This window comes from Leuresthes tenuis, unplaced genomic scaffold, assembly GCF_036924035.1.
Source record: "Leuresthes tenuis unplaced genomic scaffold, fLeuTen1.0.hap1 SCAF_10, whole genome shotgun sequence".
Lineage (NCBI taxonomy): Eukaryota > Metazoa > Chordata > Actinopteri > Atheriniformes > Atherinopsidae > Leuresthes > Leuresthes tenuis.
The window spans coordinates 4,505,218-4,518,211 of NW_027325364.1; the positions used below are offsets into that span (position 1 = coordinate 4,505,218).

Sequence of the window (12,994 nt, forward strand, 5' to 3'; positions counted from 1 at the left end):
CGGGCAGAAGAAACCAAGAGTCAACAAGTATTTATTCGGAAATATTTGCAAATAAATAGACATGCAGAAGCGTCACAGCTGGTTTTGTGTCACATTATCTTCTTGTTTGCAGTAAACATCAAAAATGGATCGGTTCATGATGATGATGACTGCACTGTTCTTTGGTAAGAGCATTAATGTTTCAGCATTATCGATTAAATAAATGAGTGTTTCTCTTCGTCAATCATAACACATCGACAGGTGATGACAGAAAACAGTTTTCTTCTAGTGAAACACAGAAAAAGGGGATAAAATCTAACAGCATTTTCTCCAGTAACCAGTAACTGACTTTATTAATAAAACAATTCACCACAACAATACACCTCTGTTTATATGAACATTTTCTGCCTTGTAAGACAAATTTTGTTTAATTTGTTCAAATGATTCAATAAACACTTAACTACATCCTCTATCTATATGTAGGACTTCACCTCAGCTGCTGCTCACAGTCCCCCCCGCGTTATTACCACTATGTTAACTTAAAAATGAATTGGGCCGATGCTCAACAGTACTGCAGAGACAAATACACCGACTTGGCCACCATCGAAAGCATGGATGATATAAGCAGGCTGAAAGCCAATTTCTCTTATTCCTGGGCGTGGATCGGACTCTCGGACGATCCCAAGTCCTGGAAAACTTCCATGGGCAATGACAGCAACTCTTGGAGATGGTCAACAACCGGGGAAACGAGCAAAACCGGTTTCCAGATGTGGAATTCTACTCAACCAGATTACAAAGGGAGAGAGGAAACGTGTGGCGTGATTGACGATCGGGGACTATGGTTTGACATGGATTGTTCCCTGACCAGAGACTATATTTGCTACAATGGTAAGTCATGTTTGATAGATTTAATTCAAAGATTTTTAAAAGATTTTTTTACTAAATAGTCAGAAAAGGTTTCTCCTCCGGTGCAGCAATGCTTGTCTTTATGCGTCTCCCTATGGAAGACCCTGAGTGCAAAATACATAAAACTTTATGCACGTGTTACTGACTATAACTATAATAGATCCTATTTAAAAAAGGAAACATATACATTCACATGATGCTCTTTGTATGTGGCAGCAGTCGTGAACCTTATTATTAGTGTAACCCTGTTAATAAATCCCTATCTGTAAAAATAGATTATAAATAATTAATAGTTTAAATGGCTGCAGTGGTGTGGTGGTTAGCACCGTCACCTCACAGCAAGAGGGTTCCAGGTTCAATCCCGGCCTGGGGCCTTAATGTGTGGAGTTTGCATGTTCTCTCCAGGTACTCCGGCTTCCTCCCACCATCCAAAAACATGCATGTCAGGTTAATTGGTGACTCCAAATTGTCCGTAGGAGTGAGTGTGAGCATGCATGGTTTGTCTCGTTTGTCTCTATGTGGCCCTGCGATGGACTGGCGACCTGTCCAGGGTGTAACCCGCCTTTCGCGGGGTACAAATTAATTAGTGGTTCGGTATTTGTAGATATGTATAGTGTTGTTGTGTATATAATGCCTGAAGTGTGTAAATAGATAAATAATAATGTGAATACATACTTTTGAAAATTATATCAACATATTGATTTTGTGTTATACTCCATAAAATAATAGAAAAATGATAATAATGATAATAATAATAGCTCCCCCCTGAGCGGTCACCTTATCGTGGTGGGGGAGTTTGCGTGCCCCAATGAGTCTGGGAGCTATGTTGCCCGGGGCTTCAAGCCCCTGGTAGGGTCACCCAACAGATCCTAGATGAGGGACCAGACAAAGAACAGCTCAAAAGACTCCCTATGATGAACAAAAAATTTGGACCTCGTGATCCCTTGCCCGGATATGGGACACCGGGGCCTCCCTCCGGAGCTGGTGCGCGAGGCTGAGCGGTTCCGGCTAGATATAGTCGGACTCACCTCGACGCACGGCTTGGGCTCTGGAACCAGTCCCCTTGAGAGGGGTTGGACTCTCTTCCACTCTGGAGTTGCCCGTGGTGAGAGGCGCAGAGCAGGTGTGGGCATACTTATTGCCCCCCGGCTGTGTGCCAGTACATTGGGGTTTACCCCAGTGAACGAGAGGGTAGCCTCCCTCCGCCTTCGGGTGGGGGGACGAGTCCTGACTGTTGTTTGTGCCTATGTGCCAAACAGCAGTTCAGAGTACCCACCCTTTTTGGAGTCTCTGGGGGAGGCACTGGAGAATGCTCCTACCGGAGACTCTCTCGTTCTGCTGGGGGACTTCAATGCTCACGTGGGCAATGACAGTGAGACCTGGAGGGGTGTGATTGGGAGGAACGGCCCCCCCCCGATCTGAACCAGAGTGGTGTTATGTTGTTGGACTTCTGTGCCAGTCATGGACTGTCCATAACGAACACCATGTTCAGGCATAAGGGTGTCCATATGTGCACTTGGCACCAGGACACCCTTGGCCGCAGTTCGATGATCGACTTTGTGGTTGTATCATCGGACTTGCGGCCGTATGTCCTGGACACTCGGGTGAAGAGAGGGGCGGAGCTGTCAACTGATCACCACCTGGTGGTGAGTTGGCTCCGCTGGTGGGGGAGGATGCCGATCAGACCTGGCAGGCCCAAACGTATTGTGAGGGTCTGCTGGGAGCGTTTGTCAGAATCCCCCGTCAGAAGGAGCTTTAACTCCCACCTCCGGCAGAGCTTCAACCATATCCCGGGGAAGGTGGGGGACATTGAGTCCGAATGGGCCATGTTCCGTGACTCCATTGCCGAGGCAGCTGATCGGAGTTGTGGCCGTAAGGTGGTCGGTGCCTGTCGTGGCGGCAACCCTCGAACCTGCTGGTGGACACCAATGGTGAGGGAAGCCGTCAAGCTGAAGAAGGAGTCCTATCGGGCCTTTTTGGCCAGTGGGACCCTGGAAGCAGCTGATAGGTACCGACAGGCCAGACGGGCCGCGGCTTCGGCGGTTGCTAAGGCAAAAACTCGGGCCTGGGAGGAGTTCGGTGAGACCATGGAGAACGATTTCCGGACGGCCTCGAAGAGATTCTGGTCCACCATCCGGCGTCTCGGGGGGGGAAGCGGCTCACAGTCAACACTGTTTACAGTGGGGACGGGTCTTTGCTGACCTCAACTAGGGATGTTGTGAGTCGGTGGGGGGAGTACTTCGAGGAACTCCTCAATCCTACCAACACGTGCTCGGAAGAGGCAGAGTCGGAGAGCTCGGAGACGGGGCCTCCCATTTCTGGGGCTGAGGTTGCCGAGGTGGTCAAAAAGCTCCTCGGTGGCAAGGCCCCGGGGTGGATGAGGTCCATCCTGAGTTTCTCAAGGCTCTGGATGTTGTAGGGCTGTCTTGGCTGACACGCCTCTGCAGCATTGCGTGGACATCGGGGACAGTGCCTCTGGACTGGCAGATTGGGGTGGTGGTCCCCCTCTTTAAAAAGGGGGACTGGAGGGTGTGTTCCAACTATAGGGGTATCACACTCCTCAGCCTCCCTGGTAAGGTCTATTCGGGGGTATTGGAGAGGAGGATCCGTCGGATAATCGAGCCTCGGATTCAGGAGATGCAGTGTGGCTTTCGTCCTGGCCGTGGAACAGTGGACCAGCTCTATACCCTCGGCAGGATCCTGGAGGGTGCATGGGAGTTCGCCCAACCAGTCTACATGTGTTTTGTGGACTTGGAGAAAGCGTTCGACCGTGTCCCTCGTGGAGTCCTGTGGGGGGTGCTCCGGGAATATGGAGTGCCGAACCCCTTGATAGGGGCCGTTCGGTCTCTGTATGACCGGTGCCAGAGTTTGGTCCGCATTGCCGACAGTAAGTCGGATACGTTTCCGGTGAGAGTTGGACTCCGTCAGGGCTGCCCTTTGTCACCGATTCTGTTCCTAACTTTTATGGACAGAATTTCTAGGCGGAGCCAGGGCGTTGAGGGTGTCCGATTTGGCGACCTCAGAATCGGGTCTCTGCTTTTTGCAGATGATGTGGTTCTGTTAGCGTCGTCAGGCCGTGACCTTCAGCTCTCACTGGAGCGATTCGCAGCCGAGTGTGAAGCGGCTGGGATGAGAATCAGCACCTCCAAATCCGAGACCATGCTTCTCAGCCGGAAAAGGGTGGAATGCTCTCTCCGGGTCGGGAATGAGATCCTTCCCCAAGTGGAGGAGTTCAAGTATCTCGGGGTCTTGTTCACGAGTGAGGGACAAATGGAGCGGGAGATTGACGGGCGAATCGGTGCGGCGTCTGCAGTGTTGCGGGCTCTGCACCGACCCATCGTTGTGAAGAGGGAGCCGAGCCAGAAGGCGAAGCTCTCTACTTACTGGTCAATCTACGTTCCCATCCTCACCTGTGGTCACGAGTTGTGGGTAGAGACCGAAAGAACAAGATCGCGAATACAAGCGGCCGAAATGGGTTTCCTCCGCAGGGTGTCTGGGCTCTCCCATAGAGATAGAGTGAGAAGCTCAGTCATCCGGGAGGGGCTCGGAGTAGAACCGCTGCTCCTCCGCATTGAGAGGAGTCAGATGAGGTGGCTCGGGCATCTGGTTAGGATGCCTCCTGGACGCCTCCCTGGGGAGGTGTTCCGGGCACGTCCCACTGGGAGGAGACCCCGGGGGAGACCCAGGACACGTTGGAGAGACTATGTCTCTCGGCTGGCCTGGGAACGCCTCGGGGTCCCCCCGGAAGAGCTGGAGGAAGTGGCCGGGGACAGAGACGTCTGGGTTTCTCTGCTCAAGCTGCTGCCCCCGCGACCCGACCCCCGGATAAGCGGCAGATGATGGATGGATAATAATAATAATAAGAAGACACAATAAATGCACTATGTAACATTTTAGGGAACTTATTGTTACTTTTTTTCTCACTTAATTGTGTTACTAATTGTCTAAATGAATGTGAGTTTTACATTCACTTGTCCTCTACCAGCTGTCACGTGACAGGGCTGAACGATCGTTCTCGTTCGTTAATTTGTCACTTGACAGCTACTGAGTCAGTGTCGGGCTTTAAACAACAATGGCAGGGAGGATACCGACACGAGTCACCTTATTGTGTATTTGCTTTCCCAGGTTTTCACATGGTTTGAATTGTTTGTGGCATTTTGTGTATTGTATTTTGTTAGCTCAGCTGAAGCAAACTATGTTTCCTTCAGTGTTAGGTGTTTAGAACCGTGGCCGTTTTGTGCAACGCCCACAGTAGGACTACAGCGCCACCTGCTGGAAAAATGAACGAAATGATTCGTTCAAAGATTCGTTCAATTTACTGTTCGAGAGTAAATGATCCGATTCAGCCAAAAGAGTCGAACTTCCCAACACTACTTTGCTGTGCTGAACTTAAAAGGTTTTTCTGAAACATAACAATATTTTTTATGAAACTTAAACTTTTGTAGTCTGATTTTTGTGATTGAAAAGCAAGAATTTAATTTAATTTAAAGGGTATTATTTGTGGTTATATGTGTAGCTGAAATAAATGATTGATTATTTTCTAAAACAGATGTGTTATTCCTCTGCTATACTGCCCAGAGAAATATTATCATTTAGAGTATTTCGAACTTTAAAGCTGTACACAATCCTTATCTTAAAGGGAGAGAGTATGTTAAAGATATTACTTTGAGTAAACCATAGTTTGTTTTACGAACTCAGGGCCCCTAATGAGGAGAAGTGGGCTACATTAGCATACAGCAGGAGTTAAAGCGTCTTTCGTTGTCTAAATGTATAGGGAGCTGCTATTTCATGACCTTGTGCAAACGTTCTCTAAATTATAATTCCTGGCTCAACAAGCTAGGAGAACCACAACCAAGCAGGCTTCCAGTAAATAGTTATTGTTGGCTTCTATCTAAGCACTTGTGAATACGATGATGACTGAAAAGCCGAGCAGTTGTTGTCAATATCTTCAGCATTGTGCAAAAACACAAACTGCAATGCAGCACAAAAGGAATTATTAACTTACACTGATTTATTTTCTGTTGCAGTTACAAAGCAAAACAATAAAAGCTATGCATACATCTCAGGTGTGAGAACATGGACGTCTGCTCAAGAGCACTGCAGGAAATACTACACAGACTTAGCAATGATTGAAAATGAGGAAGAAAACACTAGGGCTAACAGGACAAAACCATCTGGGACTAAACCTTGGATCGGTCTGTACAGAGTTCCATGGACCTGGTCTGACAAGAGCAAAAGCTCCTTCAGCAGCAAATGGGACCCTACCGACGGAAAGAACGCTGGTGGTAAACAACACTGTGTGTTAGAAAGTCATTTGCATGAGTGGGGTGATGATCTTTGTGGTAGCAAGTGGCCATTCATCTGCCATCAAGGTGATTATTCATAACATATATAAAGAAATATTTTTTTTCAGTAAAAATGTGTCCCATTATTTCTGACTCAGTGTTTACCGTTCAGTTCCAAGCATGACCTCCACTTTCAAGATAAGGACTGAGACTGATGCTGACCTGACTGATCCAGCTATTTACACCCAGGTCCTCGAGCAGGTAAAACTTTCTGTCCCCGTTTTTATTTCAGCATAAATGATGGTTGTGTTAGTGACTGCTTATTTAATTCCTCTTCAGATGAACGACTTGCTGAGACGTCAGGGACTGACTGACTTCAAGCTGCGATGGAAGAGTCCACCCAGAAAAGCAGAAAAAAAGGACAAAACTCAGTGATTTAAATCAAGGAACAATCATGTACTCAACTGTTCTTAATGCAGTTTTGATTGTCCCTCTTCACTGTAGTGATCTGTACTTAAGGTTTTATGTAGTTTGACTTGAGTGGTATTTGATTTATAACCAAATGTTTAGTTGGTGTTTTGTTCTGTGAGAAATGATTCTGCAGCAGACATGGCTTTTATTCAGCTCCAGCTCTACTTCAGTTGGAACACAAAACCCTGAAGAACATGATGATTTTACCTGTGCACAACTCACATTTTCTACACAGTAACACGTCTGCAACCGTAATGTCTCACTTGGAGGCTCAGAAACCGACAGCAACAACTCGTGGACAAAAGGAGAGACAGGACTGATAGATTTTTAAGTTTCTTCTCCTTTCTTTTGCACTGATTTCATGACAAGTGACAGATTGTAGCAAAGTGTCCCCAACACCTAATCATATGATATGCATTTTTAACAGAGCTTCATTAAATGAGGGCTGTGATTTCTGTGCTTTTTTATTCTTTTAATAATTCAACCTGGAACATGGTTTAAGATAAATAAAGATGGTCTGAATAATAATGAGCTTGTTGTCTGATTATTTTCAACCAATAAAGCTCTGAGCGTGTCTTTATATTCCCAACAGATCTCCAAGTTTAAAGCAGTGACAGCTGCTGCTTATTATAAAACTATTTCAAATCCATCAGTGTTTTTGCTAATGACTTTTCATTCCATTTTATGATCATTTTTATTTCTAGAATACATGTTTTCTGCAAAGACAAAATGTCTATACTAAGATGAAACATGCGTCCCTGATTAGTGTCTCTCTGTGATTATTCCTGTGCAGTTTTATCTGAGCTGCACGTGTATATATTCATGGTAACATTATGTGACCACTGCATCAGCAGCATCTGATGTCATTTTCTATATTCAGATTACACATTCAAGGTTTAAGTTCATCTTTATTGTCCCCCTAGGGGCCACTTAGTGTGCAGCAGCAGAAACAGACGGCCATTCCACAGTATGAAGCCTTTCTGCAGATAAAACATCAGTGAATGTAAACAGAGGTTTGAAATAAAAATAGTAGAGTAGTATTTTCTACGACCTGACGGAGGAACCTCAGACTTGTTAAAAAGAGGGTGACCAGGGTCAGATAAAATGGACTGAGCCTTCTCCACTGCACGAGCCTGGTACAGAAGGGAAAGGTCATTAAAAGATGCTCCTGCTATTTTGCTGCACAGCTTCACAACACTCTGCAGTCTGTTTTTGCCTTTAACAGAAAGTCATTTCAGGTCATTTCAAGTCAGATTTAATAAAACAACAGTTTAATCGAGACTGTTTTCACGTTCAAACTTATTAGTTTACGGCAAAAATGCGTCCTTTAGCAAAGTGGGTCGGTAAGTGTGGAATAAACAGAAACTGAAAGCACAGAAACAGCAACTAATGCTGTAGAAACATTTTTTTTCTTTTCAGTTTTCCAGACTAAGACTTTTATGACTGAAAATCAGGCTGACTGTTTTGGCATATTTAAATCAGATTCTTTATGTTGGCACCACACTACCGATGCATCCAAAGCCATAGCAGGGATTTACATCTGTTTACACCTGTTCATTGAAAACCCAGTGCCACTAACAATGTCACAAACATTTCAAACAATGAAAAATGCCGTCAAAGAGCAGCTGCTTTGAGGAAAATCAACAGATTTTTCTGTTTTCCACTGCACTGTCGTATGTGTTCTGTTCTACTTTGGTTTCTTCCTCAGACCTATTTGGGATTTCAGGTTATATGATCTAACACCATGAGGCAAAACACATCCGCAGAGCTGACTTTGGTTAAGCTGATCATTTGGATACTTGAAAATTATCATGCAAAAACTGTGAGACCAAATAATGATGAGCAGAGAGATGAGAGGACATTTCCACGCAGATGTCAGCGACTCCTGCACCGATGCGCTGTTGCTCTGTTCAAAGGCTGGATTCATACCTGTAGGTATATCTTCTATCATCTTCACACTTTTTAACATTACTAATATGAGTCTGCTAGCATTTGTTTGATTAATCTACCTCAACCTGCTGTACTGAACACAATATTTTAGTTTTACATTATGAAATTTGAACTTTTCAGAAACTTTTCTACAGCAGCAACTCTAAATTTTTTAAATAACATCAGCAAAATCAATTTACGTTTAGAAAATTAAATCCACAAACACACACAAAACAAAAGCTTACTCAGTTCGAACAAAATAAAAGCACTGTAGGCTTCTATTAATCAAAACACCAGCAATTCCATGTGTAGAGTTTTATATTGAACATAAAATGTACACAACAACTTATCTGCAAGAAACAAAGATATAAAACTGTTTTAATTTCTACATGGAGGAACTAAAATGTATGAAAATGATTTTAAACCAAAGTCTGGACTTTGGTGCACTTTAATCATGTCTGAATCATTTGATTTAGAATTTCACAATAAGGAACAGAGAAAGAAAAATTGTGAAAGATTGTGATCCCAAACATTACAGAGGACACTATAAATATGACCAAAATAAATGTCTTTAATAACGGTGCAGCCGTAAAAGCCCAGTCAAGGTGTCTGTGAGGTGAATTTGTGTTTTAACATCTGCTCTCCTCGTGTGGTTCTAATTTCTGATATTTCTTTCCAAGTTTCAGTTAAATCTGAAATGGACAACACACTGCATCTGATCTTCCTCTTCTTTGGTAAGAGCCTCTACTGTTTGATCTTCCATTCAGTGACTGAGCTGAGAAGTGTAGACCTTTAAGAGAAGGTTAACTTTAGAACAGCGTGCTAATTCTACAGTTCAGATCACTGCTGAAATAAGACTGCTACAAAAAGGAATAAATCGAGGAAATATACACAGAAATAATGCAGGTGGAAATATGTAAAGTAGTGTTAAAACAAAATCAGCATTTATTCATTCTATATGTATCCATTTATGGCGTAATACATTTAATATATTTTATATATATTAGGGCTGGGTAAATATTAAATTCTGTAATCGCATGATTTCATGTGATTAATCATGATTAATCGCATCGTTATACGCAAAATCCAATACTGCATTCAAAAGTAGCATATGACGCACTTTTATTGGAACTGTACAGTCATATGATCGAATTACTCCGGTGATGAGACAATTCAGCGTTGCAGAGCTTACAAATAACTTTGGCTCTGTTGATGCGCCGTCTGGAAGAACTTTGAAGTGAAAATGGCCGTGTAAAAGTTCCGTAACCTTCTCCATGTTTTCTTTGCCCGCTTCACTCGCAATTCTTTTCTTTTCTGACTGTTTCCTGTGAGCGCCGCAGCAGTAAATTACACACGAGGCTCGCTCAAGATGGACCTTTTCAAAATAAAAGCCGGTGAGCAACAAACGTTTACAATAAAAATAATAAATAATAAAAACTGCGTTAATGGGAGACAAATAAATGTCAGCGATAAAGAATTCATTACTTAACGCAAAAATAACAGATCAGCCTTAATATAAATATATGCACATATACATATATATATGAATATATATGTGTGTGTATTTCTATCTTCTGTCATGAAATAGCTCAAAGTTAAGACCAGATAGGAGCAGTCACACTGAAGGGTGTATTGAAGAATGAACTTTTGTCATAAACAAAAACAACATCAGTGTGGGTATGTGAAGGTGTTTGCAAAAAAAGAATGAATAAAACGAAGTAAACACGAGCACACCACCATGCAACATTCGTGATGACAGGAAAGTTATTGACCTGTTGTTTCTGTTGGGAAGAGCATTATTGTTTTAGCATTAGCAATTCAAGAAATGTTTCTTTCCTTCTCAATTATCTCACAACAGATACTGAAACATAGACAAAGGGGATGAAATTTGCCCCATAACACACGCATACACAAAAAATAAAATCACAATTAGCAGAACATCAGACAGTTTTTTATAACTGTGAGAAGTAAATTTTGAGTTTGTATGTTCCGTTGGTCACTGAGTCATCCAATCAACAACAACAAAATTACTGTGAATATTAAAGACTTCAGCATGATTTTGTTTAATTTGTTCAAATGATTCAATAAACACTTAACTACATCCTCTATCTATATGCAGGACTTCACCTCAGCTGCTGCTCACAGTCCCCCCCGCGTTATTACCACTATGTTAACTTAGAAATGAATTGGACCGACGCCCAACAGTACTGCAGAGACAAATACACCGACTTGGCCACCTTCGAAAGCATGGATGATATAAGCAGGCTGAAAGCCGATTTCTCTTATTCCTATGCGTGGATCGGACTCTGGGACGACCCCAAGTCCTGGAAAACTTCCATGGGCAGTGACAGCAACTCTTGGAGATGGTCAACAACCGGGGAAACGAGCAAAACCGGTTTCCAGATGTGGAAATCTACTCAACCAGATAACGGTTGGAGTAATGAAACGTGTGGAGTGATTGACGATCAGGGACTATGGTTTGACATGAAATGTACCGGGTCAAAAGCAATTCTTTGCTACAATGGTAAGATTATGTTTTATACATTTAATCCACTGACTTCCTAAATGGGTGGTAACAAAAGGTTTCTCATCCAGTGCAGCAGTGCTTCTCTTTATGTCTTTCCCTATGGAAGACCCAGAGTGCCAAGTACATTAACAATTAGGAATACTATGATGACTGAAAAGTTGAGCAGTTGTTGTCAATATCTTCAGCATTGTACAAAAACACAAACTGCAATGCAGCACAAGAGCAATAATTGAACTTACACTGATTTATTTTCTGTTGCAGTTACAAAGCAAAACAAGAAAAACTATGTGCACATCTCAGGTATGAGAACATGGACGTCTGCTCAAAAGTACTGCAGGAAACACTACACAGACTTAGCAATGATTGAAAATGAGGAAGAAAACGCTGAGGCTAACAGGGCAAAACCATCTGGGACTACACCTTGGATCGGTCTGTACAGAGTTCCATGGACCTGGTCTGACAAGAGCAAAAGCTCCTTCAGCAACTGGGACCCTGAGGACTACAAGAACCCTGGTGGTAAAGAACACTGTGTGGTAGAAAGTCATTTGCATAAGTGGCACGATGACAATTGTGAATTCAAAAAGCCATTCATCTGCCATCAAGGTGATTATTCATAACATATATAAAGAAATATTTTTTTTCAGTAAAAATGTGTCCCATTATTTCTGACTCAGTGTTTACTGTTCAGTTCCAAGCATGACCTCCACTTTCAAGATAAGGACTGAGACTGATGCTGACCTGACTGATCCAGCTATTTACACCCAGGTCCTCGAGCAGGTAAAACTTTCTGTCCCCGTTTTTATTTCAGCATAAATGATGGTTGTGTTAGTGACTGCTTATTTAATTCCTCTTCAGATGAACGACTTGCTGAGACGTCAGGGACTGACTGACTTCAAGCTGCGATGGAAGAGTCCACCCAGAAAAGCAGAAAAAAAGGACAAAACTCAGTGATTTAAATCAAGGAACAATCATGTACTCAACTGTTCTTAATGCAGTTTTGATTGTCCCTCTTCACTGTAGTGATCTGTACTTAAGGTTTTATGTAGTTTGACTTGAGTGGTATTTGATTTATAACCGAAGAACATACACATCTATATTTGTGTGAAAAGGGGTTTTCCCTGGTACAGCTTATAACTGAATGCCATTAGATTTTAGTCCCGGGTGATGTGGTAGAAGCCATGGTTACCTTGGCAGCAGCAGGTTTTATGAAGCATCTTATTCAAATATTCGGTCAGTCTCATTGAACATAAGAAGGAATTTAGAAACATACACAGATCAGTAGTTTTTCCTCCATCTTTCAGTTCAAGTAATCATCAACATGGTGATATAATATGCATTTACATTTGCTCATTTAGCGGACGCCTTTATCAAAATTAGGTAAGCAACATTTAAGCCTCATCAGTGTAAAGCCCTTTTTACACTTACTAAAACCCCGCTAACATCTGCTCACATCTGGCTCTTAAATGCATGTGAAGATGTTTAGTTGGTGTTTTGTTCTGTGAGAAATGATTCTGCAGCAGACGTGGCTTTTATTCAGCTCCAGCTCTACTTCAGTTGGAACACAAAACCCTGAAGAACATGATGATTTTACCTGTGCACAACTCACATTTTCTACACAGTAACACGTCTGCAACCGTAATGTCTCACTTGGAGGCTCAGAAACCGACAGCAACAACTCGTGGACAAAAGGAGAGACAGGACTGATAGATTTTTAAGTTTCTTCTCCTTTCTTTTGCACTGATTTTATGACAAGTGACAGATTGTAGCAAAGTGTCCCCAACACCTAATCATATGATATGCATTTTTAACAGAGCTTCATTAAATGAGGGCTGTGATTTCTGTGCTTTTTTATTCTTTTAATAATTCAACCTGGAACATGGTTTAAGATAAATAAAGA

At 42.8% G+C, this 12,994-nt stretch overlaps 1 protein-coding gene and 1 long non-coding RNA gene across 2 annotated transcripts; both read left to right on the forward strand.

Moving 5' to 3' along the window:
- The first annotated feature begins 74 nt into the window (after nt 1-74).
- Nucleotides 75-12,835, forward strand: LOC140315987 (putative C-type lectin domain family 20 member A). Its single transcript, XM_072393625.1, has 6 exons — nt 75-164; nt 463-867; nt 11,359-11,700; nt 11,786-11,874; nt 11,953-12,196; nt 12,618-12,835. Exons 1-5 carry the CDS (start codon nt 125-127, stop codon nt 12,046-12,048), a joined length of 972 nt encoding a protein of 323 aa, XP_072249726.1. The 5' UTR covers nt 75-124; the 3' UTR covers nt 12,049-12,196; nt 12,618-12,835.
- LOC140315614 (uncharacterized) lies at nt 8,408-10,995 on the forward strand. Its single transcript, XR_011917270.1, has 3 exons — nt 8,408-8,572; nt 9,251-9,304; nt 10,690-10,995. It is a non-coding gene; the product is annotated as an uncharacterized lncRNA (long non-coding RNA).
- Nucleotides 12,836-12,994: the final 159 nt, after the last annotated feature.